Here is a 27,608-nt window from a genome sequence, read left to right as displayed (position 1 = left end):
ATACATTCTAATTGTGTATATATCTGTGTATTCACAATATTGTTTGTTATGTATATTTTGACTTTTTTATATTATTTTTAGCATTATTTTGTACAAAGAACCTGATAGAGTTCACAGTCACCATCACTCAATCTATAGGCCTATATCTAATCAGTTTATAGGTATATTCTGTGTAGCCGATATCAATCAAATTCTTCTTATAATTACATTTAATTCCTTATGATTTTATCTCCTGCTAATAAAGCTTATTAGTAGATTGATAGGCTCTTGAACAGACAACTGGTCTGCATGAATAAACTGCAGTTCCTGGGCGGGCCGCTTGCCACAGCTGGATTGAAAACATCTGGATCCGCCTCCGAGGCCAGAAACGCGTCGGTCCAAGCGGCTCAGCTCTTACAGCGCACAGGGCAGCCTCTAAAACTTCTATACATGCGAACTTTCCTTTGTCTCTGATAGCGAGGAAGGTCAAAGAAGAATCTTACTGTCTTGAGACTGTGTTTGGGGGAAAACGATGGAGCTCGGGGGCTGGAGATTCACGGCTTTCATATGTGTCCTTCTGTCGCTCCGTGAGTAGAAAAGCAGAGTTTCTTATAGCCATCTCCACTTTCTTTTGTGTTCATATTACTCGCAGCCAGCCACATACGAGTCGAGAGACTCGTCCAAAACTGCATACTACTATACCAAACAGCCTAGAGACTAATACATTAGTATGAGGTAAACACTGTACAGTTTTAGGTAGGTATAAGATTTGGATTTGCTTTTGCTTGGCTGCAAGTAATTTACATGGCGGCGTAGTATTTTGACATACTATTTACTACTATTTTGATGTGCTGCTTACAATTAGATTGACATAGCCTAGTGTTTATGAGACACTGGACGTCTCAGTCTGAAACTGACTGGAAGAAAAAATACAAAGAAAGAAAAATACATTCGTTCCTATACCCAGTCAAACTGTGAAGATGAAGTGTGAGAACTTAAGAAACTGTGTAAGAAATATCTCTTCTTTCAGGACAGGCATATGTACTTAAGTTTGTTATGTGCACTGCTTGATATGAAAAGCATATGTGGAATAGAGTTTATGAATCCATGATGCACTAGGTTTCATATTGGGTAGATAAGCATTGTGTGTGTGTGTGTGTGTGTGTGTGTGTATGAGAGAGAGAGAGAGATACAGAGTTACCTTTAGTTTTGTGGACTTTGTCAATCAGTTTGGTTTAACAGTATGTCACAGTTTGATCTATCATCCTGCCAAGATGGGAAAAAAATATTAAAAAGAAATTAACAAACAAACAAACAAACAAAACAAAACAAATTCAATTCTTGATAAAGGGTATCATACTTCATATGGGTGAAGGTAAATTATACCCAGAATATAATCAGCACTGTTACTAAAGATCTTCATAGTATACTTTTATACTTGTCAAAGTACAATAAACCGTTCAGTTGTTCTACACTTTCATTTACATGTATTATTTATCTTAAATCTATTGCTAATAAATGGTGGTAATTTATTATTAATCATTGCTACAAGATGTACTCTGATTAACTGATTAGCTTGTTATAATAACTGTATGCTCTAAATATTATTTAAGAACAGGATTTATTCTGTCAAGACAAAAAAAAATTGTAATATACTGTGTACATATAAAATGTCGAGGTAAAATTCAATGGAAATCTCTATCAGGAACTCTATCTTGAGGTTCCGGATAATCTTTGCTGTATAGCAGAGGCTTCCTTAAATGGTTTGTGCTTGTGTGCACAGTTTTAGTTCTAACAGCAGTTATAAATCAATACAGTGTTTTGAAGAGAACAAAATCATAAGCTCTTTATTTATTCACACAGCCCTCTAACTGTTGTTGAAAACGATGCCTAATGAAGATAAATTAGGTGGTTATGAAAGAAGACAAAGAGCACATGCGATAAAGTGGTGCCAGCTCTAATGAATTTAAACAACACACAGAAAGACAAAAAGACACAGAGAGTGTGATGTGACAGTCTCTCCTCAGCCCTGCCATCATCATTTCACACAATGCTCAAATTGTCCCAGTTACAGCAAAGAACAAGATGCTGAAGGACTCTAAGTCACCCCGGTCTCAAAAGAGCTTTGATGACAGAGACAGGGACTGTAGTCTTTCTCTTCCAAGGCATCCAAAAAGTGTCCGTCTTTTGTGGTAACTTGGGGCAAAAATCCAAATGATCGTAAGCAGGATAAACAGATATTTATTGTTTGGCATGAGATATTAGGTATTAAATTGGCAGTTGTAAGAACAGTCCCTTAAATTAATTTAATAATTAATTCCTCTCTCTCTCTCATGATCTTGGAAGAGCTCATCAGTTCATAAGTTCATATTTTGCTCCAAAATACATTGGATCATTTTTGGCTCTGGAGCTTAAGAGGAAATCTTGAAGACATCTGTATATCATATGCATGTGACAGGGCCAACGAGTGTTGTTTTGATTCTGCTGTTATAAATTTATTCACAAAATGCTTTGAAGGCTATTTAAATGGTGGTCTTTATGCCACACAGTGGCAGAATGTGATTACTACACTGAAAAGACTGAGAAGAAGGAAAAGCTCCTGAGCTGTACTAAACAGTTTAGTGTGTTTCATTTTTAAAGCACACCTCCCGTTCGTCTTAGAAGTCGAGTATCAGGCCGTTTGGTTTGTTGGATCAGGTGCACTGGAGAAATTGAGCAATAGTGAGAACAAGGCTGCAAACCAAAAAGAAATCTCTTCTAACTTCTAGTGCTTAGCACATTATGCTGCATGATCTCTTTGCAGATCTGTGCTGTTTAGCTTCTGTGTTCAACAAAAAAAGATTGTAACACAGCTAGTACGTTAAAAGACGTGACAGTATGCTATTCTGAATATTAATAAACTGAATTGGAGTAAGTTGTGAACTATAAGGATGGAATAAAGACGAAAAGTGTGTTTAACTGCAAACCAAACAATTACAGGCCAACATCTCTGGGCCTCCTGTGAGCATGTGGCCTTTGGATTTCCCATAAGTACAGAGGGGTTGTTCTTCAAACTTGGCCAGAGTGAACACTTATGGCTTTAATTTATTTCTGGAGCAGTCAACTGCTGATTTTAATTACTTTATAGTTTGGAGAGGAGACTTTTTTTGTTGCTTAACCAGTCTTTTAGTTTTCTCTTTTCCTTTGTCTCTCTCTCTCTCTTTCTCTCTCTCTCACTCATATATATTTTGATGGTTGGCATCAGGGAACATCTGGAAGCCTTTGTGAAATATCAGCACTGCTTCTTTTCATGTTTAGTCAGTCCTATTAGATCACCACACTCTCTGAGTGAAACAAGCTCACCCGTCATCTGGTTTCAATCAACAATTAATATTGTTGTGATGTGGCAGCATAAGGATAGCGGAAGGAAGATGCGTGGGAAGGAATGCTCCCCACACCCGACATAACACAGGCACTCAGAACCCCTCCGCCCTCAAAACACACATATACACACACGCTGAAAACTAAACCAAACCTATTCCAGCACACAATATACACTGTATATCATCCAAATCCTTTAGCTCTCTGTGTTCTCCACATGGGGTGTAGCACTTCCCAAAAAGGGCTGAATCTTTTTAATCCTGATTTCAACTGTTGACTGTTATCACCTGTTATCACTGTCATTATAAATCTAATATTGCAAAATGTAGCACACACCCTATTAAAAAAAATCATTCAATGTGTGATTTGTAAGTTTTTTATATGATAGATAGATAGATAGATAGATAGATAGATAGATAGATAGATAGATAGATAGATAGATAGATAGATAGATAGATAGATAGATAGATAGATTATAGATATAGGTAGATTATTCAAAAAATTTTATATTAATTCTTATTGATTTGCAAATAAATCCTGCCTTGTAATAAGGTTTAATGCTATTTTCATCTAGAGGCAAAATTTTGATATACTGTATGATGTACAGAATTTTGTTAACAACACCCCATAAATAACACATGGTGAAACATCTACAGTAGAGAAGAGCACTGAGCCTTTTGTCTAATGTCTACCACTATGAAGAGGATCTTAGACTCCTACAGAACATTTAAAGCTACTTTAAATTCTTGTATTGGCTTGTGTGGACTAATTTAGGCTACATGATTTTATTAATATAATTCAAAATTATTATTAGGTTCAAAATATATATTTACGTTATTGCCTTTGACCATATTTTTGTATTTCTCTGTGGTATAAATGTATCTCTAAATGTATAATGTACTTCTGACAAATGGAAATTGTTATATTTCTTATTAGAAAAAGACACGTCAACCACATACAATTCCTTTTTCACTGCTGCCAATAATTATGCCGCTAATCAAGTGTGAAAGCATGCTATCTTTGTTTAATACAAATCTTTATTTGTGTACATTTTTAGTATTTCAGGCCAGTGCTTTCACTCACATAACAACTAACCTTTGTAAGTGGTGTGACCAGTCCAGCCCTGTGTGTGAAGACAACATCTGCATGAGCAACTGCAACTTCAGCTCCTTTTGTACCCATGCCGAGGAGGTCTGCGTGGCTATATGGTAAATATGCCCTATGCCACTTTTTTTTATTTATAGAATGCAACGTCACTAAAGCCAAGCCTTTACAAGTTCCCACTGTGCTGAAGTGTGAGTGGGCCACAGCTGAGTCTGGAGATGTGGTTGAATTCTCGGACGTTGCTTATGATTCATGTCATCCCACAGACACAACCCACAAGTCTCAGTTCTAAATTTTTGTCATACAGTGGTACACAATATAACCTTAGTTTGAAATCAAGCTATACATTGTGATAGCTTAAATCTTTATATTGGCATAAGAGGTTGTATTAAAATGTATATGTTTAAGAGGATAATGATAGTGTGTGCTCTAATATGACAACTTTTAGCTGAGGTATGCCTCTCTGGACCATTGCTATGATAATAGGCTCTGTTTATAAAGATTTCCGCTAAACTAGATCCGCCCAGTTTGGCACCTGAGAAAGTTTTTCTGGGAAGTTTATAGAACTGACCTCTGATTGACCATGTAGTAGAATCTGGCTGGGTAGCGAGAGATAGCCAGCACTCAGGGGAGCACAAAAAAACATGGCTTGAATAAAAGACTCAGATAAAAACTCCCCAGGAATACAGGATATATAACAAACACATTTATAACATTCAGAATAGAGCTGACTTTGGCAAGAAGTACAAAGAAAACTCCTGAGCAGGGATTCCCTGATCACTTGATATTCACATTTTTTGCTGTCAAAGAGCATTCCTAAGTTCTAAAAAAAACATCTATTTGATCTATCTATCTATCTTATATACATTAAACCTAGAAGAAACTGGCTTCCTTAAACATTCAGCTGTGTATTGTAGCACACTTTTATTTATTTATATGTGTAAGTGCATGCTTTTGACAAAAAGAAGCTAAACTAAACACTTTTCTTTTTCATTTTGTACCTCAACTTATATATCAACTTATACATTCTACTTCAAAATTTAGTTTTACATTCAGCACATCATCATACCACGATCATACACACACACACACTTGTCTTTAATACCTGCTCACACTGCCTGAATCCTCAAACATTTACTTTTATTTGTTTTTAAAGCTATTAGTCCCCAAAATGACAAACAATCATGGTTTACATTTGTGAGAACTATTACATACTATAATAAGATTTGAGTATAGTTTCTATGATAAACTAAGAAGGACCTTGGATTCTTCGGCTGCGCCTCATAACCCCTTTAGTTATGTGTGTATGTGTGTGCATGTTGTTCCCAGGAAAAAGGAGAACGAGAGTGTGAGCGTGCAAACTCTGTGCCACAATCCTCAGCATGCACTGGAGAACATCGTTCTGTCTAACACCAGCTCCACAGAGTGTGTAATGAATTCAGTGCCCTCTGAGAACAGTATACTGTTTCTCTGCAGCTGCATCCGGGAGCATGACTGCAATGACAAGCTCATCTTTGAGAAGGGAGCAAATGGTGGTAATAATAATAATAATAATAATAATAATAATAATAATAATAGATACTTTAATTTAATCTTTTTCCCCTAAACTTGCTTAACTCTACAAAGAAAGAAAAGGGAAAAAAAGGTTCTGACATTCTGTAAACATTTCTCTCTAGGGTTCTCAAAGCTAAGGATTAAAGATGTGATTCCAGTAGTGGTGATAAGCCTGGTTCCTCCACTTCTAGTAGCTGTGATTGCCACAATGGCATTCTACCTCTACCGCACACGCCACCTCAGCAAACAACCCAAAGACTGGGCACCAAAACGCACACATTACCAGTCACTGGACCCACCAGAGGCATGTGCTGGTGAAGCCAACACCAGCGACTACCATGGCAAGCTTCTTTCCCTTGGTGAAGATGCCAATTCAGAAATATCGTCAAGCTGTGCCAATAGTCTAAACCACAACACAGAGCATCTACCTATCCAGCTGGAGGCCTTGGTTGGTAAGGGACGATTTGCTGAGGTCTGGCGAGCACGGCTTAACCATAGCGAATGTGGCCAGTATGAAACTGTGGCGGTAAAAATCTTTCCAGCTGTGGAATATGCCTCCTGGCGCAACGAGAGGGCCATCTTCTCCGACCCCAACCTGAAGCACGAGAACGTTGTGCAGTTTCTGACTGCAGAGCAGCGTGGAGGTACAGCTAGTGCCCCTCAGAGACAGTACTGGCTCATCATGGCTTATCATGCTCTGGGTAATCTGCAGGACTACCTAGTGAACCATGTGCTGAGCTGGAGTCAGCTGTGTGCAATGGCATCCTCAGTGGCACGAGGTCTAGCACATCTGCACAATGACACAACGCCATGTGGGACGCCCAAGGTGCCCACCGCACACCGGGACTTGAAGAGCAGCAACATTGTGATGAAGAGCAACAACGAGTGTGCTCTGTGTGATTTTGGCCTGGCACTGAGACTGGACATTTCTCTCACTGTGGATGACTTTGCTAACAGTGGTCAGGTGAGGAAGACCAAAATGATGTTACAATGGCACAAACGGTCAAATAGTTATAAACGGTTATTACACTGCATTACTACAAAGGGTTTCACATTTTTCATACTGCATCCTTTGTGAGCAGCCCAGTAAACCGAACATTACAAATTGTTACAAATGCATAGAATAGAATCATTACAATCGCTGCCGCTGCCTCTATCTGGAGTTTCCCAGGACCGATTTTAGTCTGGGAGGCAAACATTCTGCTCTCTGAAAAACTTGATATTTCAGGAAGATCAGTATTAAGCTACACGTCAAGATGATGATAATATAACTCAAGCTTAATAATACACTGGTCAAAAGATATGTAATTACAAACGCATGACTATAAAAATGCCACCAAAATCACTGCATTTCTACATGGGTGGAAAAGTCAGCTTTGATGTAGTGCAGAGCGGAGCAGAGTCAGCAACATGCCTAATCTGCATTGTGTTGTTCATCAGAGTACTGCAGTTTGCCACAAACCAACATGACTACATGACAAAAGACTGCAGTGAGCCCAGGTTTAGTCTGCAGCAGTGAGCCTACTTGTTTAGAGCAATCACAGAATATTAGATCAGACAGTCTATCCGTACAGTCCACCCATCCTATACCACAGGATAATCTATACGCTTTTGGATTTTGTATTATACATTACTTAAAAGTAATAATAAGAAACACATGCCATATTTTGGAGATTTGCAGAATTGAGCTTAAAATTGCAGAAACATAGTAATGATATACATACTGTACAAGGTATTCATAATATTTGTATATTACATTGCATATCATTTGTTTGTTCCAGTCACTCTGAAAATTATTCCTCTACTTTCAAGTACTGAATCTTTCCAAGCATTTACTTTTACTTGTTTATAATTGCTGCTCTATTAAGTCCTAAATAAATACAAATCATCTTGGTTTAATTGTTATTATTATGGTTTAATTAGGTATTATTAAACATAAGGTTTTATTTCTTAAATATAATAAAACAAATCTCTTACCCTCCTGCAGTTGCCTTATTTAACTGAGCTGATCTTTACTTCTAAGGTTGGAACGGCACGTTACATGGCCCCTGAGGTCCTTGAATCTCGAGTGAATTTGGAGGATTTGGAGTCCTTCAAACAGATGGATGTGTATTCCATGGCCCTGGTGATGTGGGAAATGGCCTCTCGCTGTGATGCTATAGGAGGTAAGAGGCACGAAACCCAGACAGTCACCCTATAGGGCTGCACAGTGTCAAGTCATTTGCAAAACATTAATCCCGTTACTGGCTTCTGCTAGATGATATAACAAAATCCATGAAATAATGGACTTGTTTTGTCAAATTCTAACAAATCAGAAATTCCTATTATATGCTGTATGAGCATTATAATTACTGTTTATTGAGTGTTCAGCAATTACTCTAACAAGTATAAGTCATGTAATGTTAAAAAGGAATAAATAAATAAATGAATGTTGCTTGGGCAGAGGTGAAGAGCTACGAGCCTCCATTTGGGTCGAAGGTATGTGATCAGCCGTGTGTGGACAGCATGAGGGATCTGGTGCTGAGGGACAGAGGACGACCCGACATCCCGCTCAGCTGGACAATACATCCGGTACGTGTTACAAAAGTACTGCTCTAATAAAATATTTTTTATATCACATTATACTCACGTTGACGTTGGTAACACCACAGAGGTAAAAAGCAGAGAAAGGCACTCTAATTCATCCCAAAGGTGTTCTATCGTGTTCGTGGTCAGGACTCTGTGCAAACCAGTCAAGTTCCTCCTCACGAAACTCGCTCATCCATGTCTTTATGGACCTTGCTTTGTGCACTGGTGCACAGTTCTGTTGGAAAAGATAGGAAGGGGCATCCCCAAACTGTTCCCACAAAGTTGGGAGCATGAAATTGTCCAAAATGTCTTAGTATGCTGAAGCATTAAGAATTCCTTTCACTGGAACTAAGGGGCCGAGCCCAACCCCTGAAAAACAAAACCTGAATTCAATGATTTGGATTGGTGTCCCAGAACTTTTGGCAATACAGTGTACTGACATAAAAAGCAGACATTGTGCCCAAATCATAGTTACTGAAAAGGAAAAGTAGCAAATCAAAATGATATTAGAATCACAGTTAAGCATTCACATAAGAATATCATTAAAGTGAAAAGTGAATGTTTTAAACTGAACTGTGTACGTATGTTTCCAACAAGAGCTCAGAACTATAATTATTGATTTATTTGGTATTAAAGTTTAAAGTAAATGTTGTTGATGTAAAACCAATGATAAAGCAGGAGGACACTGACATGGACTGAGATGACATGAGAAACAAACCATGAGAGTGGATAAAAAGATAATATATTATTACTTCTGTACAAGTGTATACCATAACATCAAACAGTACTAAATGTGTTCAGTAGGAGCATTGTAGTCTTATTAGGTACAGAAATGATGACATTTGATTGAAGAGCTTCATGTTGAGATTCTCTAAAAAACGTCAAGGAATCTTTCTGCTCTGTCATTACAGGGAATGCAGATGCTAAGTGCCACCATAACAGAATGCTGGGACCATGACCCAGAGGCACGTTTGACTGCACACTGTGTGCTGGAGCGCTTTAACACTGTGGCACAGGAAGAACTGGAGAGCAGCACAGTCTTTGTCTCCATCCCCAGTTCCACTGAGCAGCAGGACTCCCCTCTCCCCTCTAACTGCACGGAGAATGACACTGGCACGTCGCCAGCATGCCCGTCCCAACCACAAGCCACAGTCGATGCTCAAGCCTCAACCTCCTTAAGGCCATTGAGTGAAGTGTGACCACTCCTCCTCCTCCCCAAAGCCCTGCAAACCAGACTTGTTTTTGTAATATATATTGGTTCAATATGTGGAGCTGGTCTCCCTCATTGGGTTCTTATTATTTTTAAATATTAGCTTTTTGTTTTTGGAATTAATGAACATAATGCACCACTGAAGAAGGACTAAAGGATAAGCAAGATAATATAAGCACTGGCTTCTGAGTTCATGATGTTCCCATAACCTCTTATTACCCGTGCAGAAGTTATTTGCCCCGAAGCAGAGTCTATGTGGAGTACCTTTATAAGGAGCATTTTAAGGACTTTTGATATTTAGTTTGTAGAGCGTATACAGAATTTTGATTTTGGCATATCAGAGATTCCTGAGAGACAGAGTTAACACAGCATCAAGGAAAGGGTCCATGCTGTGCTGGCAGAAGTGTGTGCTCTACTTCTACTGGCAAAAAAATGTTTTCCAAAAACTGTTTACCACACATCATTTTCTCATTTGAGTTTTTCCATTGCCCTCTGAGTCGCTTGCTTTTAACAACAATGCGGTCATCCCATGAGCTTGGCTTTGGGAGGGGCTTCAATTCGATTAACCACAAGCCCTGAAGCAAACATACGTTTTAAAGACCCAACACGCAAGCAAGTGGGAAGAACTTTTTTTTTTTTTTTTCAGATGAAGGAAAATCAGAAAGCATTTTATTGTTGCTCTAAATTGATCTGTGCACATAGGCCTGTCTTTATGGAAACAATTCATAGCTGCTTTGAAATCTGCCACAAACTTGAGGTTTGAGTTCCTTTTGGTTAGGATCATTGTTATATTGCACATTTAATTACTGCTTGCCTGCTTCAGTTGCTGCTAGCCATATTGTCTAACTCACTTAAAGTGGTCACACACTCATCTGCCAAGAGGTTATGGGAAGAGCTTGGACCAGACTTTCATCACGAATTTACCTAATCAACAGATGCAGTTTCTGGAAAGAACAAAAAGTATTTTTTATTCTTTTGGTAAATTAAACCATTGATTAGAAAGTGAACACAATTGAAGACAGGCCTTATTTCTAGAGTCAAGAGACAATGAGTAATCTTGACTTTTCTATGAAAATGGCAGAATCGCCTAGACTATACTAACCTAACAGAAAGATCTTAATGTTATGATGCTCTTTGGAAATCTAAGCTATTTGTATACGTAATAGTTCAATTGTCTTCATGTATTCTGAAGAGATGGTGAATATCTGTGATCTTATATAAGACAGATCATGCACTGAGTAAAATGATAGTTAGAAAAAGGTTTGTGAATTGAACCCAAAAAATAAGGACACATTTATTGAGCCATTTTGTCCTTTCATTACTGTGAACTGGTGTCACAACTGTACAGAGCATATACTCATATAAAAGTTTTATATACGGTAACATTGTGTGTTAAGATTTTGTTTCTGGTGTTGTTTGAAATTGACAATTGATAAAGTGATAAGTGTGATAAAGAAAGAAACAAACCCTTCTGCTAATACAGTATCAATTTTATTAGTTCATTCATTTCTTTTCTCAGGCTACCAGAAGGATAATTAAAACATCAGTGCAGTTCACAGCTCAGCTAGATACACACTTGAGGCCTGTTTGCAGACACAGATCACGTCTTGGTTGGGACATTTTCAGGGGAGATTCTCCACTGAAAGTGTCCTGTAACTTGGTAAGGAATCTGTATTCTGAAGAGCAGCCTCCTGAGTGGAAAGCCAAGTGTGAGAATTAAAACACAAACCATACAGAGCAGAGAGCAAACATTCTGGGTGTCCTTGCCAAGATGCTGGGAAAATGGGAGAAGATGCGTACCTACTCATAATGTGTTTCATAAAGAATGTGTTTGCAGGCATGAACAGGAGGAAGACCAACACAAATAAGGCACCACAAGTTTCTCAGCAAGACCAACCAGGGTTAAAAGTAGCGCTTTCATACGAGAGGCTCTTTTTGCTTGTGCTCTGATCAACACATGCTCACTTAAACTGCCATCAATTAGAAGTAAAAATGCAGCATTTAAAGTAAATGAGCTTGGTTTCAGGAAAACTCCACACACTTAATATCTTAGGTTATTTAAGTTTTCCATCATTATAATATCTGCTGGCTTCTATGGCTCAAAAACTAGATATCCACTGCATCTTTCACATTAAGCTATCTGTGGTTGATATCTGATTGCCTTTCAGACTGAAGAGTTTCAGTTCGAGAGGTAGAGTTACATAAAAGAGAAAGGAAAACTACAGAGCATTCACTGCATGTGATTTGAGATTTTTCTGATCAAATTGCAGTAATACTGTATGATAGTTTCACATATTCACAGATAGCAGTAGAGAAGACTAATGGAGACTGCTAATCGATGGATTCATATGATGTTTGAAGTTGTTTAAAATCCTATAATCAAAGCCAATAAATTTGTGTGTGCTTTCAAAACAAGAGAGTGCTGTTTTGAAGTCAGAGCGAGCCCCCACCTGAGCTATGATGAAACGGATAGAGAGGAAAGGTCGAGCAAGAGAGAGAAAGAAGCCTTACCAAAACTAATACAGCTCTCAACACCTCCCTCCAAACACTTGGCTAACCACTGTAGCACAAAACAAAGGCCAAACCAGCAAATTTGCTTTCATCATGGCTCCAGATGCTTTGTGGAATCCAGCTCTGATGAAAAACAATGAGCTACTGCTCGTCATTTAGTCAAACATCTAGATGCTCCCGCACAAAACTTTGAAGATCTCTCTGATGATATCAAAATCATAATACATCAAATAAACTCCTTACATTTTGGGGGGGGGAGGTTTGGCCATAATCTGGCCAGATAACAGCATTCTATAATAAGATCAAGAGAAGTTAATAAAGCATCCTCAAACACAGTCCTCACTTAAACATCTGTCAGACATCATTAACACATTCTCATGCTATTCACAACTCCCGTTAAGGCAACATCAACAAAAGATGCCTGTGCACACTGGGATCCTTTGTGGATCAGAATGATTCACTGTGATATTATACCCAAATCAAGGGATGCTGAATATGATCCGATTCAGGCAGTCTATCCACAAAGCATTATATCCATAACATTATTAAGGAATCATAAGGAAGGGAGTCTTTGAGTATGTGTGTAAGTATAGTCAGTGTGTGTGTGTGTGTGTGTGTGTGTGTGTGTGTGTGTGTGTGTCTCTTAATTTCTAAGAGAGAGCATAGACCCCACAGACAGCCCTGAGGGGGTCAGGTTCTTGCAGGTGAGGGATTAGGGTTGGAGTGGTGGTCACGGGTTAGACTGAAGCACTGCAGGTGAGGAGCTCTGTGCTGGAACACTTTTACACAGTGGTTTGTGATACACCCAGCCTTCACCCTGGGCAAAAGAAGAAGGAGGGGGAAACATGCTTAGGTTCATTTTTAAGTACATTTCACTTCAATAAATAATCCATCTTAAAACAACAGTCTTCTCATGTTAAAGACTCCAATCGTTCAGTGCACGATTTTCATAACAGACTGAATAAACATCTAGGGGAAGCAAAACCACCAATGTAGATCTATTTATAAAATGAACACTGATCAAGTTACTTCCATCATTTTAAATGGAAAACTGCATTCAGTCTTGCATTTGGTATGATTCATGTCATTACACACTGCACACCACACAAAAGAACTTTTTAGTTTAGAAATTGAGAGATTCTGTAACTAATAGATTTGGCTGTGTGTGTCGATGAGCATGTTTACTTTTCTTTCAAAGTATTTGGTCCTCCATGGCGTCTCGGTTTCGATGCGGTGTCTTTCCTCTTTCCTCTGTCTCTCCTCCAGGAAGCGCTTGTGCTCTGTGGCCTTTTCCATGTCTTTCTGTAGCAAGGACTCCGTCACATGCTGCCACAGTCGCCTGGAAGATGTGCAAATATGGCATGGTCAAACAGATGGAGATTCTGCACATGGCATTTCTATTCGGTGTGAGATGAGACAGCAGTATTTGAGTCAAGTGTTATTCCCCTATATATCTGGTAAGCGTTGAAATTAAATATCATTTCCCCAGGACCGTAGCACAATAGTACAGTACACAAGCCTACATAAAGTGCAAATACACAACAGTATGAGACAAGTGAGAGACAACAGGTACACAGAATAAAATACACAAAATTATAAATACAATAAAAATCATTTTCACACTATCAAAGGAATTTTATTCATTAAACAGTTATTGAATGATACTTAGCAGAAAAATGTGGCTTGTGCCATTTTATTTTTCACGATGCATATTAATTTCACGGCTATAAGTACCTAATAATACATGCTGAACGAGAAAGGTGTGTCCCAAGCTTACAGCATACTACATAGTAAGCCTAAATATTAAGGTCACCAATTGTGTCATGAATTACAATTTGTAAAGTAGTTTGCATTTTTAAATCTGCTACTCTTATAATATTATGATGTTATAATATTAACAATGTTATGAAAACACAGACCTTGCACAAATTAAGTGTGTCACCTTTACTACGATTTAGGTAACTTTCTTCAAAAAGGAACTTGTCTTTACAGTCATTTAATATCTGCTAAAATCCCACAGTGTGATACTCTTCAAGATGAATATAAAGGCTTCACCCAAGGCTATTATGGTTGTAAGCTCTCACTAACTCTCACTAACTAATATTTTGTGTAGAGAACAAAACTATCATATCGCTAAAATTCACAAAAACACCGGTTGCAACTAGGTATCCACTAGCTGCGTATAGATATTGCTTTATAATGCAATAATAATAGTAATAATAATAATAACAATAATAATAATGCAAATTACACAATGAGTATAGGACAGATGATCCTCATTCACAAATTTCCAACCAAACTAGAGAAGAAAAACGATTAGGCATTTTCAATTTCTCCACTATGCTTATGTTTAATAATCGATGATTACTGATGAACTAGAAAAGCAAATGTCCATATGTTATATGCATGTAGCAGTATTCATATATAAACACATACATACACACTACCAGTCAAAAGTTTGGACACACCTTCTAATTCCATGGTCTTTCCTGGTGTTTATTTCTTTCTACATTGTAAAACAATGCTGGAGGCGGCCAAAATACACAATAATGTCGTTTGAACAGTTGATATTGAGATATGTCTGCTACTGATGCTCTGTAAAGCCTTCATAACGGCTCTAATCTGAGGTGCTGTTAATTGGTGATTTCTGAGGCTGGTAACTCTAAATGAACTTCTCCTCTGCAGCAGAGGTCAGTTTTGGTCTTGCTTTCCTGGGATGGTCTTCATGTGAGCCAGTTTCATCATGGTGCTTGATGGGTTTTGCGAATGCACTTGACAATACTGTTCTTGCAAGAACTATTCCAGAACACCTGACCTTCGTGTCTTAAAATAACAACTGACTGTTTTTGTTGTCATTATATATGGATTACTTAAGTCCATGTGTGTTATTTCATAGTTTTGAAATCTCCAGTATTGTTCTAGAATGTAGAAAATAAATCCCTAAACAAAAAACACTGAATTAAAAGGTGTGTCCAAACTTTTGACTGGTAATGTATGTATGCAATATATTATGTAATATAATGTAATTCATAAATAAAATCATGAAAATGAAACATTGTGTGAAAGATAAATCCAGACAAATAATCCTCACCTTGACTCGTAATGTCCTTGCTGCTCTTTGGGCCGCACTCGTTTCCTGGTGATGGGTAGCTTGAGGACATCTATGACGCGTGTCTCGCCGTTGCTGTAGGTAAACTCGAGCACACCATTCCACTCCCCCTGTACGCGACACACTACAGAGTTGGTGGGGTTGTGCTTCACCTCTGCGTTCACTCTGCATAACAAAAACACAGATCTTATTACAATCGGCATGCTCAGCTTTCACAACGGAAACATGTGCCACTCAAAAATAAAACACAGGCAAAGTATGTCAGTGAGAGAGAGAGAGAGAGAGAGAGAGAGAGAGAGCAAGAGAGAGAGAGAGAGAGAGAGAGAGCGAGCGAGCGAGCGAGAGAGAGACAGAGAGAGGGCAGTGTAAATTAGCAAGCAGTATAAGCAAGAAGATGGGAAACTAGGTCTGTCTTGTCAGGCATTAGTCTAACAAACAATAACTATATTTCTATCACAACTCCAATTTAGTGTTCTGTTACGGTGTGAGGTGCTGTTTTATATACTGCCCTGTTACAACCTTACAGTACAAGAAAATGAAATTTAAAATGCGCTCAAATGAATTGTCCAATACCAAGTAAAAATTATGAGTAATATATACTTACAGGAAAAGACACAATAAAATACTGAGGAATTATGTGTTCACGGTGACTCACATCACACAGCTCTTTTCACAGGGTTTTTACCCATTTAGCTTTGCCCTTTAGCTTACTGCAGACAGCACACTGTAATGCAGACTGACAGCAGAGTCAATTAAAGTGTAATGTGACCTCGAGTCACTGACCTATGCAGCTTGCCCCCATAGAAAGGCTTGGTTTGGAAGGTGATTGCTGCACTATAGCCTGTCTTGGCGCAGTTCACGGTCACCTTTCCGCCCAGCTCCACCCAGGGCACAGTGAGGATCGAGCGGGCATAGGCCGACGGCAGAGTGAATGTGTACTCTTCGCCATGCTCCAACAGGTGCAGATTACCTGAAAAAAAAAACCCAGCCCCAACACACACAATGGATACCAGAACACTGCAAAATATAATATTCAATTGAGCATGCAGAGACTAACAAAGAATAAAACCAGCCCTGGTACACAAAGGTAGAACTAATTCTTAACATGAACTAATTTTACCATTTGAGAGCTATTCTGTCTGTCTGTCTGTCTGTCTGTCTGTCTGTCTGTCTGTCAGAGAACTGGAAAAAGCTTAAATGTCAGTTTAAATATTTTTTCATCGGTTTTAATGCTAAAGCATTTGAACGTCTTCAAGTTATTAAATCGACAACTACAAAAATCACTATCTTGAATATAGCCAGATTTATATAGTCTTTCTTATAAGATTTTAACAAACCAAATATAAGCTTATTAAACCATTTCTAGATTATTTTCAAGCAAATAAGAAACAAATGTTTGACAGTTGTAAAACTATTTTGTGCTAAATTAATACAAATGTCTAGAAATACTATAATCTTATATTTGGTTTATTGTAATCTTATACAAGGAAACACTTGATAGATTTATTTAACTACATTCAAGATATTTTCACTCACTATAAAAACAAAAGCTATATATATATATATATATATATATATATATATATATATTTGTAAACATCTGGGCTCATAAAAACATCATAAAATGAATAAAAATTGAATGAATATAATATATATATAATATAATGAATAAAAGAGAAACAGTACAACAGAGAACATCAGGCAAACTGCCTTACCCTCTCCAATCATGGAAACACCGATAGACATGCCCATGAACTTGCTTTTGGTCCACACATGCGTGTTTACGCACATCTGCCTCTCCTGGCATTCAGCATAGAAGCCAGAGACGGGTGGATGGTGGGACACCTGCTCGGCCACAAATCTCACATTATAGCAGTCTGATGCACTGGAGCTCTCTTTCTGAACGCTTCCTTGAGACACTGCCGTCTTTGGCACTCTCCAGGAGCAGTGGAATGTTTCGCCAATGATTGGGTTGTAGGGCTTCTTGGCAATCGCACCCTTGCGGCCCTCGTGGAAGGAAGTGAGGTAATATTCCACAAATCTGATCATACGGTCCATAGGACTGGTGCCATCTGTGATGGCCACAAAAAGGTCTGGGTGTGACATGAAGTCTGCATACATCTCCAGCAGAGAGCGCTTCTCCAGGATAAATGTAGGAAGGACCACCTTTATAGAGGGAGTGCAATACCGCAATATTTAAATGTGAACAAAATATACAAGGTATCATTATACACTACAAAACAGCAGGTGATATGGTGCTAGTTTATTCAGTTTTGACATTTCACAGCATGTCAAACATGTCATCTCTCTCCTTATTAACAAACTTAAAAGATTCTCCTGCACTATCCCTCTATCCCATTTAATGTCCATTGCCTTAGCAACAATGCTTTCTCCAGTGTAGCACCTTATCTATAGAATGTAGTCGGACAACCACTTACCTCAAAACTCAGTCCTTAACTTTCCTCAGTCTACCCTACTATTATGTTTACATTAATAAATGTTTTACACCAGGGCCCTTGAGTTTGAGACTTAAATAAATTGCATTAAAAACAGACTTGACTTACAATTCATCCTTTAGGACTCCTTTTATGACTCTTGACTTGGATGCATCAGTAGTAACTATAAATCTTTCCATGATTACCCAGACCTGGTGTGTGTGAAAAAGTTTGTTTTATTTTATTTATTTATCTTGGCCTTCCCCACAATGCCCATTCCTGACCAAAACCACAGGCACTGACTCACTAAAATAGGACAGCTAAAGATTAGCACAAAATTCCCTGGTCTTTTTCCAGTCTTCAACTGTCAAGTTTCAGTGATCCTGTGCCCACTATAGCCTCCGATTCCTGTTTTTGGCTGGCAGGAGGGGAACCCTGTATGGTCTTCTGAGGTCCATTGTTCACTGTTATTTTTTTGTTTACAGACAAATGGTTTTAAAAGATGTCAAGATCTAGATTGTCATGTCAGACCTTAATGTTCTTAATGACTTTTCTTCAATTAAAATAAGTATTAACATTTTTCCTTTATTGTGAGCAATACTGTTCTTTATCACTGACAAACAGCTAAAGTTCCTATATACTCGTTCCCATATGATAAGAATCTGTTGATTTAGGAATTAAACACTCATGCTTAAAGACTTGAGACTTGATTTGAACTTGCATTTAATCACAAGTGAACATGTCTGTGTTATACATGTGCATTCTGTATGTAATTTACTCACTGTTTTAATTGCTTTGAAGTATGATGCATATTATTATCAATAACAAATTACTTCTCATGAATTCTGCTAATCATAACTGTATGCATTTACTTAAAAAGGAATGAACGGACAGAATTTGTTTATGCTTGATAGAGTTTGGTTAGGTGGCTTACTCTGGTAAGGTCCATGCCCAGTTTGAGCTGAGAGAGAAGATGCAGGATGACACTACGCTCTTCCTCTACTGCTCCCAAGTCCTCTTCCTCAGCTGGAAAAGTGTCTTCTTGCTCCTCTTCCGTATCAATGTCTTCCTGCTCCTAAAATATACATTAACACTTATTAATGCTATTGTAAACAATCAAATTTTTGTTGGAAAGCAGATACTTCATATGGTGATAAGATTCTCTAAAGGTGTTTCACAATATAGAATAAAAGACAGACTATATTAACCTTATTTTTAATGTTGCTGGCAAATTTTCAAATCCTATGATATACTGAAAAGTATGCTTTCCTTTCTTCCACCTTTTAGGCATTCCTACAGAAAAGTGTTGTTTCAGATACTCGTAAAATATCAAGTTACAGTCAAGAAAACGCTCCTCATTTGCATAAAAGGCCAAAGATTTCCACATTCATTGAAATTTCAAGCTAGACCCGTCTCGTGTTCTGGCTTACGACACAGTGATTTCTTTGCTTAATCCCTTGTACCTCACAGTAGTCTTGTCTGTTTACTAGTGTAAAAATTTAAGCCAAAATCAATCCAATTTACATGCATGTAATCCACTTCTTGACACTTAGGTATGCATACTAGGATTTACTACAGTTTTTCTATGACCAAATGTGACACATCCTGATAGAAATGGCTCAGGCAGTAACTTGGCCTAAGGCTAGTATATTGACTCCATTTCCTGTAACAAAGTTGACTGCAGGAAATGTTCCAAATACAGCTCTTGCCCACACCCTTCAATTCCAGATGTTCATGATGACTTTATGACAAATCTGGAATCGACTGGTGTCCATTCATTTGGCAAGAAATAGGTACGACTAGGTTTTTGCGATCAGGTGTGCAATGGCACTCGGACCCGTGACGTAACTAAAATACTAAGCTCCAGCATTAAGTGAAAGAATGTACATCTAATCACCCTAATACCTACATAATATAACAGAAGAAAAAAATTTCATGTTGATTCATACTGTATGAATCATCAACTAATTCACTTGGCAGAAATGTGCGTTTATTTCTTGGAAGTGCTTTCATAATAAATTAAACTCACTTTCATACGAGAAAGTCTGTCGTAAGAGGATAATCATATCCATACCCAGAATAGCCCGGTCACCTTGCTCATTAAGACTTAATAGCAGAAACAACTAACAGTAAGCAGAATGTTTAAACTACACTTGTGGATTTCATTAGGACAAATTTAGAGGCTAAAAATGAAAAAGACAGACAGTACTCCATTCCTCCGAATACAGAATTTGTTTACATTGCCGCAATGCCTGACCAAAAAGCAAATTAAACCATGCAGCTCAATGCATGGCTTCAAAAACAAAACACACAGTTATATAGAATGTCTGCCTTATATCGACTTTCGGTCCAACTGATATAACCAATTTAAAGCAAGAGGCTGGAGCGTGTCTGTGTCTATTGTATTTCTTTTCCAGTAACAGGCTGCTCCATTTAACCACAAGCCTCTCCACCCAAGTTTCATCTTTCTGACAAGACTAATGTAAGTTTAATTCCAAGACAAACTCATTCAAAGAGCAGCTGCAAATAAGAAGACAGGGATAGTAGTGGGAGGTTTAATCTAATCCTTGAACATAATCCAAATTGTACCACTATAACATTAAATCATAAAACACACGCACATACTGGTGTTGCTAGAGACATTGTTTGCTGTAGCCAAAAAAAGAATACTGTAGCTGAATATAAATAATTGGAAATAGCAGAATGTCAGAAATGGCATAAGATTTAAAGCCTTTATTACCCCGGCAATGTCACAGGAGTCCATTTCAGCAGGTTCTACAGCTGTGCCCTGCATTTTGGTGCTGTCTTTGGTGATGCTAGCCAGAGTCCCACCATTCTTCAGCGCGTCCGGCAGTTTGGGTTCCAGCCATTCGATGGTCGGCCCTGCGGGGCAAACGGAGCCTTGTTCAAAGCTGCTCATGTCACCAGACCCTACATGCAGTGGCAATGGGCCAACAACAGCCTCAGCCACAACTAGAACCGCAGGTGTCCGATCCCCTCCCAACTGTCCTGAAGTTCACATTCGCAACCCGAGCCCAGGGGTCAGCATCTGCATACAGAACTGCACGATGCAGATCTGTTGCTTTTCTGCGAGGAAGAAGATTCTCACAACTTCTGCTTCGTTATAATCAGTAGAATCTTATAAGGGAATCCTGACCTCTTAATCTTACTGGATCTACACAGCAGCTAAAATACTGATACACCCCACTGACTGCTGGCCAATTCGTATGTTCCTTTTCTTTCAGAGAGCTATAAAATATGTATGCTTGGCAAGTGGATCAAATTCAGTTCTGTGTAGAAGGTGTGCAGACATACAAAACCACCAGGACCCATCTCGTAGCGTCCCTAGCCACTGTGCCAGATATTATTATTTGGTGGACTTGTGCAGCAAAATAAGCTGCTCACTCATGTCAATTGAGGAAAACTGGCTACTTTGACAGAAGATCACTTTATGCATTAGTAACACGGTTTCATGACAGCAGCACAGGAGCATAGTTTGAGGAAGCTGGCGAGCGGCACACATGGGTGACGCCCCCAAAGCTCTAGTTTCCTGCACTGGCCTATCAGAGGGAGATACTGTTCCTCATTCATTATGCAACTTTATTCCACTCCCTGGCCAGGGCCACAGGTCATAAATACTACAAGAACATGACCTTGGATTAACTGATTTGCTACCAGCGACACACGATACGTGTACAGTAAAAATGTAAATCAGTGTTGTTTCTTTAATGTGTGTCACTATAAAACACTCAAGTTGTGCAGGGAGGCTTTCTGTCACCATGCCAGGTATTTCGAGTTACTGTAAAAGCTTTGACCAAATACAAAATTTAATAAGTCAACAGAGAGGATCAGGGGTGCACAGCTCTTTAGGGTTTCTCAACACACCCAATCAGCTAATGATTAAGCTCTATAGGGCAGTGATTTCTTAATATTAGAGAACCAGTCTTATTTAAGGTATTTAGTAACTTCTGTGCACAAAACCTCAAACAAGAGAGCTGTTTAGTCCTTAAACACCACTGCATTATTTAATTTTTTCATTATTCAAAAAAATTAAATGGACTAATATGGACTTGAATCTGAAGTTTTTGCATTTGATAACATTTTGCCCAACATACATATGGAAAGCATGTGCATGATTTAAAATACAGACTAGAATGTATGTTGAAGGTTGCTATGTAAAGTATCAGTTACCATGTAAAAAAAAAAAAAAAAATTATTTATACATTTTTTTTATATTCCAACCTCTGATACATTACAATCGTTGGAACAGATGCAATTCATAAGAAATTGTAAAGAAAACAAATACTTGGATACCCTTGTACTCCATTCTATATACATGTCAAAGTCATGGATGTATCATATATTTTGATGTAGTTCATGGTCACACGTTCATCACCCCGCAGAGTGTGTGTGCACTGTTAAAACAATGTTAGTACCTCCGAGAGGAACTCTGTGCCGGGCCACTTGTTGAAGCTGCAGGATGTGAAGGCAGTCACTAAGGCAAGTCATTGTGGCCAGAGAGGTGGCTTTGAGCAGCAGGAGGTCCTGGTCCAGTGGAGAGGGATTGTGGCTGGCCGGCAGGCCCTCAATGCACTGTACCAGGTCTCTGTGCTGGTCCTGTGCCTGGGTCATCATCTACACAACAAACATTGACACAACTTTACTAAAAGACTTGCACATTGTTAGTCTGCAAACTTACAAGGGAGGAATTCATGCATAGTAAACTATGGTCCCAGGTTTTGTAGATGGGATGCATCACTTAATGTTCTCCACAGCATATTATCATAGCCATAAGCATGCTAAAGTATGACCTTTTCACTCTAGAATGGTGTAAACTACATAAATATGGTCTCACCTCACGAGCCTCCACCAGGTGGTCACGCAGCACAGAACGCTTGCTCGAGTAGTTGGAGGAGCCACGGTGAAACTGAGACAGACCCAACAGGGAGCCGGTGTTATGGCTGATTTTGCGCTGGGACGCAGGAGAACTGGAACTGCCCTGAGAGGCCGCGGACAGACTGCGAGTCTTTAGTGGTGGGTTAGTCTTCAGAATGAAAGCAAAGTGCATAAAACTGGCCAGTGCGCATGCACACACATGCAAATAGGAAAACGAACAAGCAGACCTTGTACAGGCTCAAACAAAAATTCTGCCATTAACATTATATATATATATATATATATATATATATATATATATATATATATACACACTATATTGCCAAAAGTATTCGCTCACCTGCCTTGACTCGCATATGAACTTGAGTGTCATCCCATTCCTATTCCATAGGGTTCAATATGACGTCGGTCCACCCTTTGCAGCTATAACAGCTTCAACTCTTCTGGGAAGGCTGTCCACAAGGTTTAGGAGTGTGTTTATGGGAATTTTTGACCATTCTTCCAGAAGCGCATTTGTGAGGTCACACACTGGGGCCAAGCCCAGCTCCTGAAAAACAACCCCACACCATAATCCCCCCTCCACCAAACTTTACACTTGGCACAAAGCAGTCAGACAAGTACCGTTCTCCTGGCAACTGCCAAACCCAGACTCGTCCATCAGATTGCCAGATGGAGAAGCGCGATTCGTCACTCCAGAGAACGCGTCTCCACTGCTCTAGAGTCCAGTGGCGGCGTGCTTTACACCACTGCATCCGACGCTTTGCACTGCACTTGGTGATGTATGGCTTGGATGCAGCTGCTCGGCCATGGAAACCCATTCCATGAGGCTCTCTGCGCATTGTTCTTGAGCTAATCTGAAGGCCACATGAAGTTTGGAGGTCTGTAGCGATTGACTCTGCAGAAAGTTGGCGACCTCTTCGCACTATGCGCCTCAGCATCTGCTGACCCCGCTCAGTCAGATTACGTGGCCTACCACTTCGTGGCTGAGTTTCTATCGTTCCCAAACACTTCCACGTTCTTATAAAACAGCTGACAGTTGACTATGGAATATTTAGGAGCGAGGAAATTTCACGACTGGATTTGTTGCACAGGTGGCATCCTATCACAGTTCCACGCTGGAATTCACTGAGCTCCTGAGAGCGACCCATACTTTCACAAATGTTTGTAAAAACAGTCTGCATGCCTAGGTGCTTGATTTTATACACCTGTGGCCATGGAAGTGATTGGAACACCTGATTCTGATTATTTGGATGGGTGAGTGAATACTTTTGGCAATATAGTGTAATTATATATATATATATATATATATATATATATATATATATATATATATATATATATATATATATATATATATATATATATTCAATATATATATATTCAATATATATATATTGAATAAGCCAAAATGTTTCTGAGCCAAGTTGTAGTGTGTTTTTGGAAAACATACTCTACTTTTTCCTCACCTTGCCCATGGCTTCAGTGTGGTGCTGTGTGCAGATCTGCAGCCTGCTCACCCAGTGCTGTCTCTCTTTAGCATCAGTAGCTGAAAGTAGCATTAATAAGGGGCTCATTACACACTGAATCTATACAGGCTATAAGAGCAAAAATACGTGAGAAAAAAGCATGTTAATAATTTATTCGAAGCAATGGCAGCAATATGATTCCTATATATAAGTCACTTAATGTAGAAGAATCTGATGTGCATCAGTTGTTGAGCTAGTGAGAGGAAGTATTGAATTTTCCAGTACTGCTTCACTCATGTGTGCAGCCTTGCACTTAACGAGCTGTGCAAAATCTGCTGACTAAGAAGTAATACGGCTGACATAAGCTGTAAGTACTGGCACTATTATACGTCAAATGAAAACATGTTTTGAAGAAAAAGGGCATCTTTTGTGCAATACAGACGTTGTGGCTTTGTACAGTGTGGTGTATGCAGGCTTGTACATCACACCTGCCCTTGTCTGGGATTTCATCCAGGTATCACAAAACTCTATTCTTTTTATTCCGTCTTTGTTGGATGTCATGGAGTGTCCTCTGTCACAGCTCTGCCTCATTCGTGTGTGGTTATTTTTGAATGAATGAATGTTTGTCCGTGTGTAGTTATTTTTCACACAGTTCTTTCATAGCTAAAAGAAAAGGAGAGAAAAAGAGAGACACCTCTGAGTTTGTACTGCTCCCCGCTGATGGCATTGACAGTGAAGGTGTGCGAGTCCTCATCGCTCGGGGAAATGACTGCGCCTGCTAAAGGCAATGTGCCCCTTGGCTTCTGGTGCCGTGATTGCTCATTCACGAAGTACTCCAGCAGCCCTGCCTCGTTGTTCAATACAAAGAATCTAGAAACAACACAAAAAGCCAAGTCAGTGGTGCTCATGGAGAAGGACTGGAAAGCTGTGGTCTGTTTGATGATCATGTCAGGCAGGTACTCACCGATACTGCCATCCTGTTACAAGATTTGTGTACTTCATTAAATATCCAGCTACATTTTCCATGTGATCACTACAAAAAAAAATGGATAAGAGGAAAAAAGCAAGTAACACGTTAAATAACAGCACTTTCTGAAATAATAAGAGTTAAAATATAATTAAAAAGCAAGTATAATAAAAGTACATCATTTAAAAAACAAATCCACAACAGTAAAAAATACTTTTAGCAATTTCTTTTAATCAGTGACAGATATTAATACAATAATCACCTTTCTGTTAATTATAAAAAAAGCAACAAAGTTCATAATATGCCCTGGCTATAATATAATAATACACTAGATGGACAAAGGTATGTGGACATCTGACCACAAGGTTTCTTTTGCTAGATTTTAGAGCATGGCTGTGGGGATTTGGGATCAATAACATTAGTGAGGCCAGAAAAAGATGATGAGCAAGGAGTCAGTATTCCAGTTAAAGGTGCGTAGTAGTGTTAAGGTCAAAGCTCTGTGCAGGACACAAGTTTACATTTTTAGAGTTTTTCCAACCCAACCTTGACATATCATGTATTAATGGAGCTTACATAGTGCACAGGGGCACCGACAGGCTGTTAGCTCAGATAGAAACTAGAGAATACAGAGACATCCTGTACAATTCTGTGTTTCCAATATTGCAGCAACAGTTTAGGGAAAAAACACATATGGGTGTGATGGTCATATGTCCAGAAACGTTTGGTAATATAGTGTAAATATGGGCCAAAAGATACACCGATCAGCCATAACAGTATGAGCAGTGACAGGTGAAGTAAATAACACTGATTATCTCCTCATCATGGCACCTGTTAGTGGGTGGGATATATTAGGCAGCAAGTGAACATTTTGTCCTCAAAGTTAATGTGTTAGAAGCAGGAAAAATGGGCAAGTGTAAGGATTTGAGAGAGTCTGATAAAGAGCCAAACTGTGATGGCTAGACGAGTGGATCAGATATCAGCTCTTGCAGGCATTCCCGGTCTGCAGTGGTCAGTATCTATCAAAAGTAGTCCAAGGAAGGAACAGTGGTGAACCAGGGACAGGGTCATGGGCGGCCAAGGGTCACTGATGCACATGGAGAGGGAAGGCTGGCCGGTCTGCAGTGGTCAGTATCTATCAAAAGTGGTCCAAGAAAGGAACAGTGGTGAACCAGGGACAGGGTCATGGGCAGCCAAGGATCACTGATGCACATGGAGAGGGAAGGCTGGCCCATGTGACCCGATTAAACAGACGAGCTACTGTTGCTCAAATTGCTGAAGAAGATAATGCTGGTTCTGATAGAAAGGTGTGAGAATACACAGTGCATGATGGGTCAGGGCTGTTTGGGCAGCAAAAGGGGGACCATCACTATATTAGGCAGGTGGTCATAATGTTATGCCTGGTCAGTGTAGTTTATAGTTCACTAATACATCATTAATTATTTACATCTAAATACAAGTCTCCTTACGCACAGGTTTCCTGTACAATTCAGGGTTTGCTCCAACACCAACACACAAACACACACACACACACACACACACAAAGTGTGCAGGACACTGGGGTTCTTCAGGACCAGGGTTGGGAACCTATGCCTGTAAGACACACTTGTAAGAAGAACAAGCAAACAAGGCAGATAGCTTTCCACAATAGGAATAATTAACCCTTTCTGCAACGATAAAAAGCGGGACACTATTCCGACACACCCTGCTGATAACAGGTGATTAATTTCACGTGTAGACTTAGTCATGGCACGTCAGGTTGCTAATGTCCAGCCAGCACCGCCATCACAAAACCAGTTAGAAAACCTAAAAACTCACCTGTACTGCCAACTTTTGGAGGTCGTCCTGAATGAGCTCTGCGTGTGAACATCGAGCTTGCCTTCACTTTCAGAAATTCGCATTCCCGCTGTTTCCACTTGCATTGTCGTTAGCTTAGCTTAGCTCGGCTTAGCTTAGCTGTGCTAGCTAGATGTGGCCTCTGACAGAAGGGACTAGCAGAGATTAGACAGATATGAGCTTGGAGCTAACGCTAAAACAAGCCATTTAACTGTCAACCAAAACATTTATGAACCACTCCCGTTGGCGAAACACAGTCTGACTTATTCACACGTATCGACGCCTTCATTCTACACGCATAAAAATCTCGAATATAATCAATACACTTGTGAGGAAAATATTGTTTATGCTCTTTTCCAGCCCTGCTCTACCATGACAGAACACAAGGTGTCTATTCGGATCACGTGACATGGGGTAACGTTCAAATGCTCCACACTACCCTACTTTAGTGCCCTACCTAGGATAGGAATAAGGGCTTCATGTAGTGCCCTATTTAGTATTTAGGATACAACTATGGTTTTCTCAGGGTAGGGTTGTGTTATTGAACCAGATTAACTACACTTACATTGCTAAAGGTTTTGGGACCCCCCCTCCAAAACATTGAATTCAGGTGTAG

General features: G+C 39.2%; 2 protein-coding genes across 5 annotated transcripts; one reads left to right on the top strand and one right to left on the bottom strand.

Moving 5' to 3' along the window:
* The first annotated feature begins 347 nt into the window (after positions 1 to 347).
* Positions 348 to 11,253, top strand: tgfbr2l (transforming growth factor beta receptor-like). Of its 2 annotated transcripts, none has more exons than XM_058391645.1 (7): positions 348 to 566; positions 4,397 to 4,547; positions 5,773 to 5,975; positions 6,120 to 6,961; positions 8,021 to 8,162; positions 8,441 to 8,568; positions 9,477 to 11,253. In XM_058391645.1, the coding sequence occupies exons 1-7, from the start codon at positions 512 to 514 to the stop codon at positions 9,762 to 9,764; spliced, it is 1,809 nt and encodes a 602-aa protein (XP_058247628.1). In that variant the 5' UTR covers positions 348 to 511; the 3' UTR covers positions 9,765 to 11,253. The 2 variants fall into 2 exon arrangements, with proteins under 2 accessions (XP_058247628.1, XP_058247627.1); XM_058391644.1 differs by having other exon boundaries at positions 5,773 to 5,978.
* Positions 11,245 to 27,404, bottom strand: osbpl11 (oxysterol binding protein-like 11). Of its 3 annotated transcripts, none has more exons than XM_058391640.1 (13): positions 26,975 to 27,404; positions 25,157 to 25,225; positions 24,887 to 25,062; positions 24,193 to 24,272; positions 22,686 to 22,874; positions 22,267 to 22,465; positions 20,571 to 20,713; positions 18,765 to 18,905; positions 17,111 to 17,561; positions 16,179 to 16,365; positions 15,378 to 15,560; positions 13,472 to 13,625; positions 11,245 to 13,103 (listed from the first exon to the last, which is right to left on the bottom strand). In XM_058391640.1, exons 1-13 carry the CDS (start codon positions 27,076 to 27,078, stop codon positions 13,017 to 13,019), a joined length of 2,163 nt encoding a protein of 720 aa, XP_058247623.1. In that variant the 5' UTR covers positions 27,079 to 27,404; the 3' UTR covers positions 11,245 to 13,016. The 3 variants fall into 3 exon arrangements, with proteins under 3 accessions (XP_058247623.1, XP_058247624.1, XP_058247625.1); XM_058391641.1 differs by having other exon boundaries at positions 22,686 to 22,829; XM_058391642.1 differs by having other exon boundaries at positions 22,686 to 22,757.
* Positions 27,405 to 27,608: the final 204 nt, after the last annotated feature.

The sequence above is a fragment of the Hemibagrus wyckioides genome, linkage group LG06 (assembly GCF_019097595.1).
Source record: "Hemibagrus wyckioides isolate EC202008001 linkage group LG06, SWU_Hwy_1.0, whole genome shotgun sequence".
Lineage (NCBI taxonomy): Eukaryota > Metazoa > Chordata > Actinopteri > Siluriformes > Bagridae > Hemibagrus > Hemibagrus wyckioides.
Note: the sequence above shows the minus strand (reverse complement) of the source record. Positions and strands in the feature narration are given on the sequence as shown.

Bases quoted from the DNA above. Each gene is read 5' to 3' on its own strand.
- tgfbr2l (XM_058391644.1), top strand. From the start codon at position 512: ATGGAGCTCGGGGGCTGGAGATTCACGGCTTTCATATGTGTCCTTCTG. The intron at 4,548-5,772 runs GTAAATATGCCC...TGTTGTTCCCAG, and splicing joins GAGGTCTGCGTGGCTATATG to GAAAAAGGAGAACGAGAGTG. The intron at 8,569-9,476 runs GTACGTGTTACA...CTGTCATTACAG, and splicing joins TCAGCTGGACAATACATCCG to GGAATGCAGATGCTAAGTGC.
- osbpl11 (XM_058391640.1), bottom strand. From the start codon at position 27,078: ATGCAAGTGGAAACAGCGGGAATGCGAATTTCTGAAAGTGAAGGCAAG. The intron at 20,714-22,266 runs GTACTAACATTG...TTTGCCCCGCAG, and splicing joins GCACAGAGTTCCTCTCGGAG to GGCCGACCATCGAATGGCTG. The intron at 13,104-13,471 runs GTAAACATGCTC...TCTTTTGCCCAG, and splicing joins CCAAATACTTTGAAAGAAAA to GGTGAAGGCTGGGTGTATCA.